Raw genomic sequence first — 16,294 nt, 5'->3', positions numbered from 1 at the left:
ATTCCCTTGTAGACGTTTATTGGCCAACATGTGAGAGCGGCTCCTATAATTGCCCCTGTCCTCTTTGTGCTCGGCGCGCTAATATGCTGCCAGACAATACTGTCCTTGAGTCGCTACAGAAGGGGACAAAATCCTCCCTGTCTTCAGTTCGCCCACTCTGTGCTCTACTGCTAGTGCATCTGTCTGAACACAAAGGGTGACGTCAGACCGCCGCACAGCTACGTCCACAGAGTGAGCGCAGAGTCAGACAGGAAAGGCCTGGTCTATCAGTTTTTCCGTAATTTCCCAACTATTAGGCGCGACTTATATATTGATTTAGCAAAGCTTCTTCAGCAATGAGGTTAATACATGGAGGGCCGTTAATATGGAATTAATATGGCTTTGTTTCTTTTAACATGTATGTTCTGCATAAAACACTGTCCTGCGGCTTATACACAATGCGGTCAATAAAAGGAAACCACTGTAGTAGAGAACCAATTTTCTGTTTGTGTTTGTGTGTTTTAAACGCATAGGAAACGTTTCAGGTGTTTCTATTAGCACGGCTAGGCTAACCTGAGGACTTTGTTTTCTCTCTTCTCTTCCCACCTCTGCTCCTTCCTTTGCCCTTCGTCAAGGGTACTCGATACTTCAAGCAATCATGGAGGCAGCTGTGGCTAACAACTGGCAGGTGACGGCGCGGTCCGTGGGGAGCATCACCGACCCCCTGGAGTTCAAGCGCATCATCGAGGAAATGGACAGGAGACAGGAGAAGCGCTACCTGATCGACTGTGAAGTGGACCGGATCAACGTCATCCTGGAACAGGTACGGCCGGACCAGAGAAGTGGATGGGCGGATGCTGTGTGATGGGTGTGAGTGGTGGTGTGTGTGTGTGTGTGTGTGTGTGTGTGTGTGTGTGTGTGTGTTCGGGGGGTGTCTGGCGGTCTGAGAGCTGTGTGGCTGGTTAAGCTTGCTAAGTGAGCGAAGCAGTGCTCTCATCCAGACAAGGAGAGGGTGCTCTCTCTCTCTCTCTCTCTCTCTCTCTCTCTCTCTCTCTTTCTCTCTCTCTCCTCTCTCTCCCTCTCTCTGTCTCCCTGTCTCTTTCCATCCTTCTCTCTGGCTGTCTCCTCGTCTCTGCATGTCTGTCGTGCTGTCTCCGTCCACTCACTCTGACCGCAGTGCCCGTCGTCTCTCTGACGGCTGACAGCGGGCTAGGGCTCGGCCTCTCCTCCCTGACCTCTTCCTCCCGAGGAGTCGACGAGGGTTTTTCTTTTCTCTCTCTCTCTCTCTCTCTCTCTCTCTCTCTCTCCTCGTCCGCGTGCCTTTTTCCCCGCGGCTGCCGCCGGCCTTCTAATCCCTCCACTAATGAGCCAGAACACCTCAATCACCGCGCTCACGTCTCCTGCTTTTGTCGGAAAGGAGGGAAGAAAATGAGGATTTGAAATTTGCTCACAGGAAAATGCAATTAAGATGAATAGATGAGTGGCTATTTACCCCACACCATGCCCCCCCCCCTCTACTCCCCCAGGACTGAATGTCACCCAAGCAGCCCCCCCGCCTCCAGCTTCCTCTCCACCAGGCAATCATACCACTGAATTGGATTCTGCTCGTTAACATGAATTTAGATATACGGGCTCATTCCACTATACAATACCTCTCAATGAGTTTTTCGTTTATGTTTTTTTTTTTTATTCTTTTTTTTTATGAATCTAATTCGATTGCAGAGTCATAGTCTTAGCGTAGAGTGGCTTTTAGTATTAATTTAGTGTGTCTAATTTAATTCTTGTGGTGCAAATTTCCTTCCTCAATAATTCCCTATTACGCTGCACTAAAAAGCATTTGCTCTGTGTGTGGGTATGAGAATGCATGAGCTTTATCCTGTGGATAGCATCAGTCTTTACCAATGGAAAATATCCATGGGAAGAACAAAGCAAGGGGGGTAGCTTTGATAGCACCACCCCTCCCCTTCCTCCGTCACCATTACACACACACACACACACACACACACACACACACACAGAGAGAGAGAGAGAGACACACACACACACATAGATACACACACACAAAAGCCCGTCCGGCTACAGTTTCCTAATAGTGCCAGTACTCAGAATTAATCTGCATGTATTCAATCTGTTTCCCATCAAATTCAATCAATTGGCCCGCTTTAATGCAACACTGGTTCCTTCCCCTCCGCTTCCACTCTCCTAAATACGTTTGTGACTCACACAACTCTGTGTGCAGTGGGGAGAGGACAGCGCTGCGGAGGTGAGCGGGGCGGGGGTGTGTGTGTGTGAGTGTGTGTGTGTGTGTGTGTGTGTGGGGGCGGCTGCAGTGAGATCCGTCTCCCTCTTTATTCCCCCTCAGCAGGCTCTCCACCAAAATTGAAGCTAATTGCAGCTAATGCAGTCCCTGCTCCGCCAGTGCCGGCCAATCAGGGATCTCGGACGAGCCGCCAGATTTGAGGTCCTGTGGAGGGGGCTGGGAGTGGGGGGGGGGGGTATGGGGGGGTGTTGAGCCACCCACAGCCAGGCGTCTGAATAGAGATGACACACAGAGACCTGTAGTCCTATCAGCTGTATCTGAAGCATGGCGCGCCCTGGCGTAGGGGACAGAGCGCCGCGGCGTCTCAAGGGCACAGGCAGCTCAGACAGAGCAGCCCTGATCCCCATTGATGATTACTGGAGTGTGCCGTCCTCAGCTAGCCGACTCCAGATTCTCATTTTGCGCGGGATTGCACGACTCGCCTCCCAGGATTACCGCTAGTCCAGCGTGATGCTGGGGTGGAGTTAGCTGGTAATATACTCTGCCAGTATGTTGAAGGATGCTGTGCAGAATCAATGTCTTGTTTGATGCATTCCATGTTTTTAGTTGATTTGATACTGTTTTTGAAACGCACACAGACAAGACACACACACACACACACACACACACAAGAAGAACCTATTGCATTGCTGTGAAAATGCCAATGGGGTGTCACCAACAAGACATGCCTGCCATGGTGTAGTAGTTGAATGACATCAAACTGCTTTAGGGACCTATAATCAAATGACACTAATCAAATGTTTAAAATAGATATATTGATTATTATGCACTGATTTTACGGAAGAAAACTGCAAAGACACGTTTGCAATAACTCGTTTGCAATAACTCATGAAACAGTTACCTGTAAAATACATGCATCCAATCCAAATCCATAGTCTTTAGTGGCACTAATTAGTGCCCATTGAAAATATCTACTCAAATGCATTGATATGTAAGGGTGTGCGTGTGAGCCTGTATGTGTGTGCGCAGGTGTGTGTGTGTGTGTGTGTGTGTGTGTGTGTGTGCGCATACTGGTCCGTCCCACGTTGTGTCGGGACGTCCCCCGTCTGTGCGTCCATCACTGGAGTCTGCTTAAAGGCATCAACCTGCTGGTGTCTGTTGTAAGGAGCGGGCGGGCGGGCATGAATGAATGGCATCTGGGACAGGCCCAGGGCTCACAAGCTGCTCAAAGAAAGAGAAAGGCAGTTTGTGGTGCCAGCCGCTGAACCAGAGAAGAAGGGGAGGAGGGCACCTGGGGGAAAAATGGCAGAAAAAGACTGTGTTACAGAGAGAGACAGAGAGGCGGAGAGAGAGAGAGAGAGGGAGAGGGAGAGAGGGAGGGAGACTGAGAGAGAGAGAGAGATTGCTCAAGGGAAGTCTTGCAATGGTTTTCAGCTACCTACAAAGCGGCAGCCATGGGACGTCTTGGCTCCTGTGGCAGTTGAGAGCGGCTCCTGATCCTCTGACTGATAGAGAGCGCCAGGAGTAGCGGTGCTGGGGAAATCTCTGTTTGTGTTCTAGCCACACAATGTCTTTTATTTCCTGCCATTTGTTTTTTGCTGAAGGGAACAGAGAATAGCAGATGAAAATGCGGATAAGGAATTAAAAGGGAAAGAGATCCATGTTCTGAGGTGTGCCAGATTAACGGTCGTAGCTCGTGGGGGGGGGAAAGCTGAGTTAATTTACCATCGAGACGAGCAACGAATCTGATGGCTCCAAAAAGAGCACGCTCTCAGTGGCTCTTCCGCGCTTTCCTCCGCTGCCTGTCTCTCTCAAGCTGTAGGGGAGCATGAATAGACTGAAATGGGTTTGATCACACATTTGTCGTATCAGAGAAGAGGCTTCCTTTGAAATGAAGACATCTGTGGCCATTACCTCTGAGACCCCAAGCCGAGGATCGAGCTTAATTACAGAGAGAGAGAGAGAGAGAGAATTTGAGAGTAGGGGAAAATGGAAATTTGAAGCAAAAAAATGGGAGGGACCTGCACCTAGACCCCAGAGTGAGACTGAATGGTGGAAGACAAAAGAGAAAAGAGGGGGGATTTTTTTTTTTGGTTTGGTTCAAGAGGAGATGAAAATGTAGCTTGATATTTAGAGCCAGTGATTGCTTTTGATTCTGAACCGTTGGGCTCTCCGTCGACTCCTAAACAGCGGAAGGGAAGGGCGGCCGGGGATGAAGCCGCCGATCATCACGAGAAGCGGCACTGATCCCAGGCCAGCTCCTGTCACCGGTGGGGAGGCTGGAGGGTGGCTCGGGGTGGGCTCTTGGAAATAAAAAGGGGGTTGAGGAGGCAAGTGGGGTGGGGTGCAGGGGCAGAAGGCAGCCATCTCCCACTGTTTGAAGTAAAGCCCTGAAGACAGAGGCCTTTAATGCCCTCCACGTCACTCCCGCCTTTTGGGAGCGTTTAACGTCTCAACTCAACAGCCTTTAATAGGATTAGGGCCGCTCTATCAAAGACCTGCGAACGCTTCTGTGCCCACTTCCTCTGGCTGACAGAAGTGTTGCACATGAGGCCACCCTTCTCTCTGATGGGGAATAGCAGCAACAGTCATTGAAGACCACAGTATGTGCAAAAAAAATTCCAGTGGATAAAAAAAAAAAACGTGTCCGTAATTCCCGAACATAGTGGTATCTCTGTCAGCAGTCCATCAAGCCGCTGTTTTGGAGGGACATAAGCCTTATATATACAGTATGTGGATGAAAGGCTTTTGATTCCTTCTAATGTTTCAGTCGAGATTAGCTAATTAGCCCGAGATGACATGGCATCACATGACTCGGCGTGATGGCGCGGACTGGACGGCGCGCGGCTGTGGCGGCGGCGAGCTCCTCTCTCTCCGTGCGGCATCGGATAACAAACGGCCGCCATATTTCAGAGGCGCAGACACGGAGAAGTCCTGCGGCTCCGGTGTAGGATGGCGCGGCGATGCTCCTCGCTGGACGGCCGCCAAGTCGGTTCAGTCCGCGCGCGGGCATAAATCCAGACTGCCAGGAAGAAGGGGGCCTAGCCACGGACGCGCTCGCCAGTTAATTAGAATGTATCCCCCCAGGAGTACTGCGGCTTACAGCCTCCAAGGCTGGGCGGTGGGGGGGGACGCTGCCTGGAGGAAGGGAAATGAAGATAACTGAGTTTTTTAAAGAGGCCTTTTGGAAAACATTTTGCCCATTTGTCCCCTTCTGTCTCTCTCTATCCTTCCCGCTGCCCCTGTGTGTGATATATGGACGCTGTTTATGGATTATTCTTAGCACAGGGGGACCATTGCATCAGAGATAAACCATGACAACGCAGATTTCAGTGGGAGCATAGTTTACAGGGACGTGAGTTAGGGGTGGGGAGAAGCCTTAAAATAACACACAGTGTATGTTGACACGAGACTATGGTCCGCTAACCAAGAGACCAAATATCCTTGCTCAGCATGTTTCAGCAGACAGCTCTTGCATGCAGAGAAGGCAAAAGTACACACTTTCCATATTCAGTAGAAGTGCAGATATGTGTGTCAAAACACGCCGGTAGAAGAGCCAAGAGTCTTATTGTCGTGTGCACCAAGGAAACATGGTGTCACTCAGTACAATGTCTCTGTCTCTGCTGATCCTCCACATTTTAGAATCAAATTAAAACAACAAACTGTAAGCACTAAAAAATACGACGCTTATAAATATTGCATACATAGATAAATAAGTGTGCAAGATTAGATTTGTAGCATGAACAAGTTGTGTCCAGTTGAGCACTATGTGCGGGGCAGACATAGTGCGCAATGCATTATGCACCGGAGATGTAGAATTAAAGTGTACATTGGAATGTAGTGTTAGAGAGTAAGCCAGTGCTGTGTGTTCACAAGAGTGATGATGGCCTGTGGAATGAAGCTGTTGGTCAGTTCTGCTTTAACGTCTTTAATCAAGTAAATGTAATAAAGCACAAGCTCTGAAATGCATAAAAGTAAAAATGATCCTAGCCTTACTGAAGGACTGTTTTATCAGTTGTTTCTGTTAACAAAACCAAATTGGATCCTGCAAAGATATTCCAATTTCATAACTGTGCATGTTCTTAACAACTATTTCACTGTCCCTGCAGTGTTTCATTAAAAAAATCAAACATTCCAGGAAAGCTTATTACCTTATCAGGATGAGCATGCAGAGACGTATAGAGACACATTATGATGGAGGCACTGTCATCAACGAGGATAATCAAACAACAAAACAAACAATTGGTTGTTTTGTCATCTGTACACATTCTGATAAAGCGCTGGATTCCACAAAGTATTTTCATGGCCATGTGGACCATTGTTTTTTGAGCCATCCTTTCTTTGAAATTACCTTGATGTTGACAAGCCACTGTAGGCAATGACGTGAAACTGAGAAGAACACTTAACTGTCCTCAAATGCATGAGCACATGTATATACTGAAGTATTTGTACTTGCAGTAATTGCCTCCTACGTGTGTTAGCATGAGACAAACTGACAACTTTGACTGATTTCTCTTGTATTTCTCATGTTGTGTAGTACAGTTGTTCAGTGGGGTTCAGTTATGACTCATTTACCAGTAATCCACTGTTTCTGATGATGACCTTTGATTGGTTTCTGCAGCACAATAACATTAGCAGTAGCGTTACATTTCACATTAATGCACAACATGGCCAAATGATCTTACATGGGATTTATGTCATTATGTTATTGATCATTATTTATCGAGGGATGGCACCAAGCATGCATTTGAAATATCACTGCACACAATCTTATAACACTACGACCAATGTTTACTGGTTGATTCCGGATGTTGACGTTGCAGCGTTGTCGTCATCTATTTCGCTCGCCTCTGGCCCGCCTACATGTATATCCAATACACCGATGTGATTGGTGCAGCTCGGCTCCAACGGCATGGGAAATGAGCATCATCACTGACTGCCAGAGTGACTCGCTGAACAACCTCAGATTGTGCTCTCGCGAGAATTCTGGATGTCCAGGGTAACAAACAGGTGTGATAAGCTTAGAACTAAATTCAAAGCTTCCTTTCCCTATTTCCTACCTTTTGCCTTGGATAAAAAAAAAAAAAAATGGCCTGATAATCTCTTTGAGACATTTTTGTGCTGAGCTGCATTTTGTAAAGGTCATTCAGAGCCAAGAATGACCCAGCAGATCCCGGGCCGAGTTTTCTATTGAACACCCAGGAGTGAATGTATTGCTTTATTTTCATCCCCCAACCACTCCGGCCCCCACAACCCCCCTCCTATCTGTCAGGGCTGTGTGAATAGACTGGCCCTGGGTGAATGCAAGGTCACCGAGCCTGTCCATGGCCATCACATTATAGTGAAAACTTCTCCCAAGGACAGAAAACCTCTTTTCTGGCGAAGTGGGGAAGCGGGCATGGGGGGGGGGGGGGGGGGATCAGCGTACCAGGGAGTAAATGGGTGGGGAGGCGAGAGGAAGATTACAGTGGCATTGGAGGAGATTTTTTGGGGAATATACTTCACTTTGGTTGTGCAACTACAGCCTAATCCATCCATTTAACGCCTCTCGACTGTGTTCTTCTGCTGTAATCCCATCTCAAACACATCTTGATTTAGACGAGCCATTGCTCACTGACTCACTGCTAATCTCCTGTTGTTATATACTGTATATGTCTTAAACCAGTTTCCTCCAGAAATAGCACTTTCATTAGAGCTGAGGTTACAACAGACTTCACTAAGGCAGCAGGAGATGTGTAAAAAAGAGTATTTTCCTCAGACAAGGTTGGTTGGATGTAGAAATGTGGTTATATATATTTTTTGTTTTTGTGGGGCTGGGAGTTGAAGTCTTAATAAACATTTTTGTAAATAAAAGCCCAGTTCATGTAAACGAAAAGCCAATGAGCCAGCATATCTGCCACTGAGTCAGGAGGCAGCTCAGAAACACATGAGTCATCGGCAGCGTTCGATATCAGCCTGTTTAAATATGAATGCGCCATATTTTATTTGGGTAGAATTGATGGAAATAGAACACACTTCCCTTTTCAGATGCTAAACAGCCGTGGCTAATGCGCCGAGGCGTCGCGAGGGGAGACTAAGGATTTCCTGTGAGGAAGAGGAGGAGGAGGAGGAAGAGGCGAGCGCTGGCCCGAGGCCCCCTGGCTGTAGGGGAGTGGCGTAGCGTGGCGTTATTAAGATCCCACGGCGCCCTGGCTCAGGTGGCCCCCTCTGGCCCGAGTCCTCGCTGGCCGACTCACCTCGGGTGGACACACACGCGGACTACTCGGCCGCAGCCAAGCTCCCGCTCAGGTGCTTGCTGCCGAGCTCACGGACACGGCGAGACGGTGCCCAGGTTTGGACAGCGCCCTGGCCCCAAACTGCCCCGCTTGTGCCAACAGTCAAGGGCAGCGCTGCTTCTAATGACTTGTACATACAGTACAGTATAGTCAGACTGAAAAACACACACAGCCTCGCAGGGCCACTGGACACAGCAGTCTCAATAGATTCCATTTCAAACGTGGACGTGAATGGTGATGTACAAGGTATGAAAGAACACACATTGAATTAAAATGTGTCATGCAGGCAACTAAGCCACTGAATCTCTCTCTCTGTGGCCTCTCACTCTTCTCTCCTCTCCTCTCCTCTCCTCCGCCGCCGAGACTTCCCCTCCTTTTCTCTCTCCGTCTCCTCTCTGCCGTGATGTGAATTCATGATGTTGTCGCTGTCAGAAATGACTGACCTACTTGAACAGCGCTGATGAAATGAGCGGAAGAGCACAGAGGATTGGCGTTCTCTCAGGCGACACGCTGCGCGCCACGAAGATGGGGTGGGGGGGGGGGTACGGGAGAGAAAAAGCGGGGCGATCATTCACAGATGTCAGCGAAGAAGCCAGAGAAAAGCTTGATTCAATTTATGTAAACCTGACATGTAAACACGGGTGATTTCTTTTGCAAAGGGATTGGCGAGTGGAGCGCGGGGCGAGCGACGGGCACGGCGCCGTCGTTGGCGTTGGCGTCGTCGCTCCTGGAGACGCTGGGAATCAATGGGCGGCAATAGCGCCACACAGGAGCGCGTCCGAGAGGCCGGGAGGAAATGGCCGACGCGGTGATTAATTGATATCAGAGGGTTACTGCTCTGTCACGCTGCCTGCGGCGGGAAATACAGATGCACCGGCAATTGATTTAGGGCGCGGGGGACAGGTTCTGCTGCTGTATCGACTTTCTAAATGGCTAGTGGAAAAGTTTCAAAACCGTTCCATCAAACACTTCGCAAAAGCACTTACAGAATTGAAACCCTTGGTTCTTGGTACCGAACACATACCTGTATATATGTGTGTGTGTGTGTGTGTGTGTGTGTGTGTGTGTGTGTGTGTACATGGGTGTGTGTTTGTCGGTGTGTATGTAAGTGATGGATTGATTATTCGCCTTATTTTTTATTTTCTGCGCGGTGCTCTTCACGGGCTAATGCGTTTGTGCGGCGGCCGTGCCACTGTGTCCATGCTCCCATGAGCAGCAGAGGGGGGCAGGAGCCAGGTAGGGGTTGCTGGGGGTCTGGCCTGTCAGGCTGTCAGTCGCCGCATGGTAATATCCCCCCCAGCCCCTCCAGATGCAACACAAAGACACATCAATCAATGATGGCCTCACTTGTCGCCTTTACAGTGGAGCGCTTTGTGTTTAATGCAGTCGTGTAAAGCAGCGAGCGGGTCGGCACCCAGATGAATACGTTCTGCCTCCTGGCTCTCTTTACATGGATGGCTAACTGCCATTGATTTCTCTCTCTCTCTCTTTCTCTCTCTCTCTCTCTTTCTCTCGCTCTCTCTCTTGCTCTTTCTCCACCTCTCCCTCAGGTGGTGACCGCGGGGAAGAATAGTCGAGGCTACCATTACATTATTGCCAATCTGGTGAGTATGAACAGGCCTTTTCTCTCCTCATCGAGACCTGTAGCACCCATCGTGTGAAGGTGTGGAGCACCATTTCAGGGGCATGTCACATTCAAACATCATTTTATGTTTGCATATCCATTACCATTGCTATAGCTATACTGTAGCTATGCATGCAGTAAGGACATATATACTGAATGATATCTGTAAGGGAATATAGTATGAAGGGTTCAAAAGCAGAAACAAATATATAAATCTAAGTAAAGATAGATATACATATATATTGAATATGTTGTGCTGAGTTGATTTGATCCGTTTTTACTAAGCAAAACAACCAAACTGCAGTTTAATAGGAATATACTGAAATTGACAATAAAAACATGATTTTTTTTTACATTTGTGAGGGAGGACTTAACTGTTTTTGCATCTGAACTCTTCATAATACAGGATGATATCTATAAAGGTTTATGTTGAATGACTGAATGGTATCTATAAGGTAAGGGCATAAGCTAAATTGAATTGAACTGAATCTGCATACTGTTGTTTTAAAGTTGGAGACGAGGGCCTTGGCATACTCAAATATGTCTCTCACTCACCGTTCCTCACACACGACCAAAGTGAGTGAGAGGCAGTGCTGCTACCAGCTGCTGGGCACCACCTAGTCCACTGTGCCCGTGCTTGGTGCCAACCACATGTGGTTGTGATGATAGTCAGAGGCAAGGTGTTGCCAGTGATGTGATGAATGATACAAGACAAGAGCTTTTCTTCCTGCACTCAATGGCAGCCCCAGAGAATGATGTTGAAAGACATTATCATATTATTTTTTTATAATTGATGAAGATAGGGAGAGCTATTTTTATGCCTGGCTCACACACGTTAAACGTCTGATGTTTATGCATGTCGTTTCCCCGCACAGTGTACTGTACCTTGCATGGAAGACATTGCATGATAATATGACCAACTTGGGTTTCAAAGACTTAATGCAAACAACTCCTCCTCTGCAACTGTCATGGTGGCTCTTTGTTTGATCTTCAGGGCTTCTCCAATGTGAGCCTGGACAAGGTTGCTCTCGGTGGAGCGAACATAAGTGGGTTCCAGATAATCAATCCGGAGAACCCCATCGTACAGCAGTTCCTCCAGCGCTGGGACCGGCTAGATGAAAGAGAGTTCCCAGAGGCCAAGAACACGCCTCTGAAGGTAAGCCTTTCATGGCATATGCAAAAAGCCTCCGGGCGTTTTCCTGGCGAATGTTTTCTCCGTCTTCCTCCATACTACTCTCTCTCTCTTTCTCTCTCTTCCTCCCACTTTCACACTTTCTCTCCATCTCCTCTCCTCTCCTCTATCCTCACTCATGTTACTCCCCTCATTCTTGTTTCACTCTCTTTCTTCCCCCTTCAACACAATCAATATATTGACACGGCGTCTGAGGCAAGCCTAGACACAGGCCTTTGGAATTACATCTAATTAAACAATGATGAAGAAAGAAATAGATTTTTAATGGCACTTCATTAGGTTTTGTCACGGTGCGGTGGTCGCAAACTAACCCAGCTCACGTCTCCCCAATAGTGGAGGTCAAGGAAACCTTTAAGGTGATTCTGTGATAGAGGATCTGAGACGGGCCGATTGGCTAAACTCCTGTGGTGGAACACTGATGAGACACAGCACTGATTTCCCCTCCCTCTAGTGTTGTCTCTGACTGAACGCTGTCCCTCTCAAATTAGGCCTGACAGGGACTTTGCTCACTCACCCACATCTGCTCATTTTCAAACGTGGCTAGAAGAGCTCTGGGAATTGTTTGCTAGAAAGTTATTGAAGATCTGATATCAAAAGAAATAAAAAAAAAAGATGTGTTCTCATTTTGGGTGAATCTTGGATAGATTTCTGACTGAGCATTGTAATAGCTACCAAACCGTGGCAAAAAACTTTTGTTTATCCATATAGTGTTAGGGATCGTTACCAGCAGTACTGTAGCACATCAATCATTGCTTTCAGTATATCACTTTGCTTATTTAGCAGAGTGATATAGCCTACTGATAGTTATTTGTGACACTACTGATTACATTACTTTGCCATTACTCCACAACATTGCCCAACACTGTATTATGTGTGTGTGTGTTATATACAGTATGTGTTATGGCGTAGAGTGTGTAATAACAGTACAGATACAGTATGTGTTATGGCGTAGAGTGTGTAATAACAGTAGAGATACAGCACACAATGCCACACCATGCGCTCCTCCGTAAATGGCCCAGTTGTTTGACGACAGTTGCTCCAGCGCTGTCTTGCTGTGTGTAATTTTGTGGCTGAGTGCTTGCGGCGCATGGCAGACGTGATCTCTCATTATCGTGCAGTACACCTCTGCGCTCTCCTACGACGCCATCCTGGTGATCGCCGAGGCCTTCCGCTACCTGCGGAGGCAGCGCGTGGACGTGTCGCGGCGGGGCAGCGCGGGCGACTGCCTGGCCAACCCGGCGGTGCCCTGGAGCCAAGGCATCGACATCGAGCGAGCCCTCAAAACGGTAGGAGGGCCGAGGCCGCCCGAACCCCTCTCTCACTCTTTCTCTAAGAGATATACATACAGTACACACACTCCCTTTCTCTCTCTCTCTCTCTCTCTCTCTCTTTCCCTCTCTCTCTCTCTCTCTATTACTTTTTTATATCCTTTTCTCTCTTACAGTAGCTTTCAAAATCAGCCATGGCTGAACATGAATATGGCTCTAAGCTCTCATGGGCTTTTTTTTTAAGATGGGAGTTTATCGGCGCCATTGGCTAGTGGCACACATACTTACTCATACTTATGTAAATGACTCCCATGTTTTAATCTCTGCTCTTACCTTTTTGCTCTCCTCTCTTCATCTTTGATTCCTTTTTGTGGCTTTGCTGTTGTTTTCCATGGCACCTTCCCGGCAGGTCCAAGTTCAAGGTATGACTGGAAATATCCAGTTTGACAGCTTCGGTCGAAGATCAAACTATACCATTGACGTGTATGAGATGAAAACAGGTGGGCCCAGGAAGGTAAGTAAAAGCTCGGCTGGCCTCTGAAATCCAACTGCCCACACAATGCGCGCGCTCTCTAAATTGGGAGCAGAGGTCAGTGTACAGTAGGATTGTAAACAGGTCTGCCTCCAAACTGGCAGTGGAGGAAAAAATACAGTAGCTGCCCTAGAGAAAGGTACTGTATGACTATTACACGACTTTATGTTGTTCCTTTTCTTTTTGAATTGTGTAAAGAAAAAAATGGGATCAGGGATCTGGGATTTTGGATCTTGCCTGTTCCAAATGATCATTCGTTTTCAAAGACAATCCAGGAAGGGAAGAGAGAGATTATTTTTGCAGACAAGGCCATTGTGCTGCTGCGTGTGCTTCTGTTTAGATTATCGGCCAGAGCCTTTTTTCCAGGCCAAGACGCTCTCCGCCGTAGATCTAGCCTGGCTCCTCCAATCACGAGCAGGTTAATTGCCTTTTTTGCAGGTCAAATGCGCACTGCGGGGAGAGAGAAAGAGAGAAAAAAAAAACAAGCCCTTTTAAAAAGCAAGCCCAATGGCTGTCAAGACATCCCTACAGCTGAGTTAGAAAAGCATTGGGCTGAGAACAGAGTTTCTATTATCAAGCGTTCCACTAACCTAAGGCTGGTCTTTTAGGAACTGCATAATGACATGTTCCTCTACTTAATAGGAAATGTGATTACGCTCATCCTTACATCTTTGCTCAGTGTCAGCACATATATGTCGAACAGCTCATTAGTGGACTCGCTGGCAGAATAAATCTATGATATAGTCCAGATGTAATGCTAACACATGCATATACGCACACATGCACACACACACACACACACGCACACACGCACATATACACACACACCCACTCAAGTGCAGATGACACACATGTGCAGTGTGAAGTCACCAGTTTGGCCGAGTCGATGAGCGCGCGAGCTCACGAGCGGCGGCGGTCCCCGAGCGGAGGAATGAGAAGTGACAGCGCAGCAGCTGTCCGGGGTGATTCATGAGGAGATATTTGCCCCTGCTGTTCCCGCGCCACATTCCAGGGCCTCAGCCACCTCCGCTGCCTCAGCTCTCCACTTCTCTTCCTGCACACACACACACACACACACACACACACACACACACACACACTTCTCCCTCCCCACCCACCCAGCCACCGCCCCCCCAACCAATCATCCACTCGCTCTGCTATCCACACTAAAGCCTCGCGCGGTCTGCACTCAGCCAGTGATGTCTGGCAGCTTACGGCCGCATCTGCGGGGCTGGGTGCATTCGCTGGTCGTATCGCAGGCGCAGGTTAAGATTTTAATCAAGGAACATACTGTTCCAGCAGGCTCGGGGGGAGGCTTTGTGTACAGCCGTTAAAAAGCGGGGGTGATAAAATAGACGGACTGCTGGTTCAGTGTTTCTACAGTGTCCTTATTTGTTAAATTATCTTCGGGGCTCACAATGACCCATCTGTTGGTTCACTGCACCCCCCCCCCCCACACACACACACACACAAACACACACACACACACACACACAGCATACGAGGCGAGTTATGAGCTCTAGAGTGATAAATGTTTGCTCAGCGCACAGCGCTGCTTTATTGCTGTTAGCCATTTCCTGCTGATGATTTGAGTCGGACTGAGCGGGGCTCGGCTCGGCCCGGCCCGTCACAATGAGGCGCTTAGCCACTGTAAGCATTCTGCCCGTTTAACAAATGTCAGCCGAGACCCAGATAGCGGCGCGACGCAGCGGGCCGCCGGAACCGCGCCGCAGCCCCGCGCTATCTGCACACCGCTCGTCAGTTAAGTCGTTGTGATAGCGCCGGCTAATGCCGTTTTAATGAACACGGAGCTGTAATGGCTTGTGCTGAAAATCCTGGAAAATCCTTCCCATCCCAACACACCACAACACACCCCGTACCAAACACCCACACCCTTATAGCACTGTCCCCACACACCCCACCCGTACCAAACACCCACACCCCTACAGCACTGTCCCCAACACACCACACCACACCACACCACACCCCACCCCGCACCAAACACCCACACGCTTAAAGCACTGTCGCCAACACACCACACCCCAACACACCACACCACACCCCGTACCATACACCCAAAGCCCTACACTGTCCCCATGTACCACACCATGCCCCACACCGTACCAAACACGGAAGGCCCTACAGCACTCTCGCCAATACACCACACCACACCACACCACACCACACCATACCCTACCCCACCCCGTACCAAACACCCAGACCCCTACAGCACTGTCCCCATGTTGAGAGAGAATTGAACCTGCAGGGCAGCTAGGGGGACGTATAAGCCTTGTCTCGTCAAACGTTGAAAATAACAAGCCTGTTTTCCATTTTTCAGATCGGGTACTGGAACGAGTTTGAGCGCTTTGTATCTATAATGGACCCGCAGGTCACCAACGACTCCTCCCCAGTGGAAAACCGAACAATTGTGGTCACTACTATTATGGTACACTTTCCATGCAGTTTTAAGTGTTTCACTAGTTCTGCCTCTCAAGGTCAAGGTGTTGATTCCAGGATTGATACATTCTGTCTTGGGCGGGTAGAAACACATCTCTTTTTGTGTTGCTTTCCATCCACTCACTACATGTTGAAACAGTCTTAAAGCCACAGGACTGTTTCAACTGTATCCGTGTGGGTGACAAAGCATTTTGATTTTTCATACCTCAGTGGCCTGTCGTAGCAGTGACATCACAATAACGGCATTGGTAGTGGTAATGGTTGAGTTGACTCCATCAAAAAAAAACAAACCAAACAAAAAAAAAAAACATTCAATGCATACGTAAGTAGAACAATATCTGTCTGTCCATCAAGTAAATGGTCGATGACATGCTGGATACGAGCAAACACCGCGAGGAGAAAGAGACGGCAATGGCTTCTCTCCGGCAAAACAAATTAGGGGGAGGGAAACGATCGGCTGCGTGCATTTGTTTCGCTGCCCTCGCTCCAATCTGTTTTGCATTGACCAGGGAGTGTTCTGTGCTGAAATGTGACATTCTCTGATCCCCGAGTTCTGTGTGAGGCATTTGTCGGAGGCTTTTATTGCTTAATTCTATTAATTCAATCCATTTAAACTTCCCAGGCAAAGGTCAGGACACTTTTTTACTCCTTAGCACTTTTCGCGTTTGCGCGGCAAGTTAATGATTGCTCCCCTTGCTCCATCATAA

General features: G+C 48.2%; 1 protein-coding gene across 2 annotated transcripts in view; it reads left to right on the top strand.

Annotated features, from left to right (window-relative positions):
* gria3b (glutamate receptor, ionotropic, AMPA 3b) overlaps window positions 1–16,294 on the top strand; it is an 81,713-nt gene that overhangs the window by 43,551 nt on the left and 21,868 nt on the right. For both annotated transcript variants that reach the window (XM_062524810.1, XM_062524811.1), the window contains exons 3-8: window positions 615–802; window positions 10,065–10,118; window positions 11,133–11,294; window positions 12,449–12,616; window positions 13,008–13,112; window positions 15,469–15,576. In XM_062524810.1, coding sequence (XP_062380794.1) covers window positions 615–802; window positions 10,065–10,118; window positions 11,133–11,294; window positions 12,449–12,616; window positions 13,008–13,112; window positions 15,469–15,576 — 785 coding nt within the window. The remainder of the gene's footprint in view (window positions 1–614; window positions 803–10,064; window positions 10,119–11,132; window positions 11,295–12,448; window positions 12,617–13,007; window positions 13,113–15,468; window positions 15,577–16,294) is intronic.

This window comes from Sardina pilchardus, chromosome 21, assembly GCF_963854185.1.
Source record: "Sardina pilchardus chromosome 21, fSarPil1.1, whole genome shotgun sequence".
NCBI lineage: Eukaryota > Metazoa > Chordata > Actinopteri > Clupeiformes > Clupeidae > Sardina > Sardina pilchardus.
Note: the sequence above shows the minus strand (reverse complement) of the source record. Positions and strands in the feature narration are given on the sequence as shown.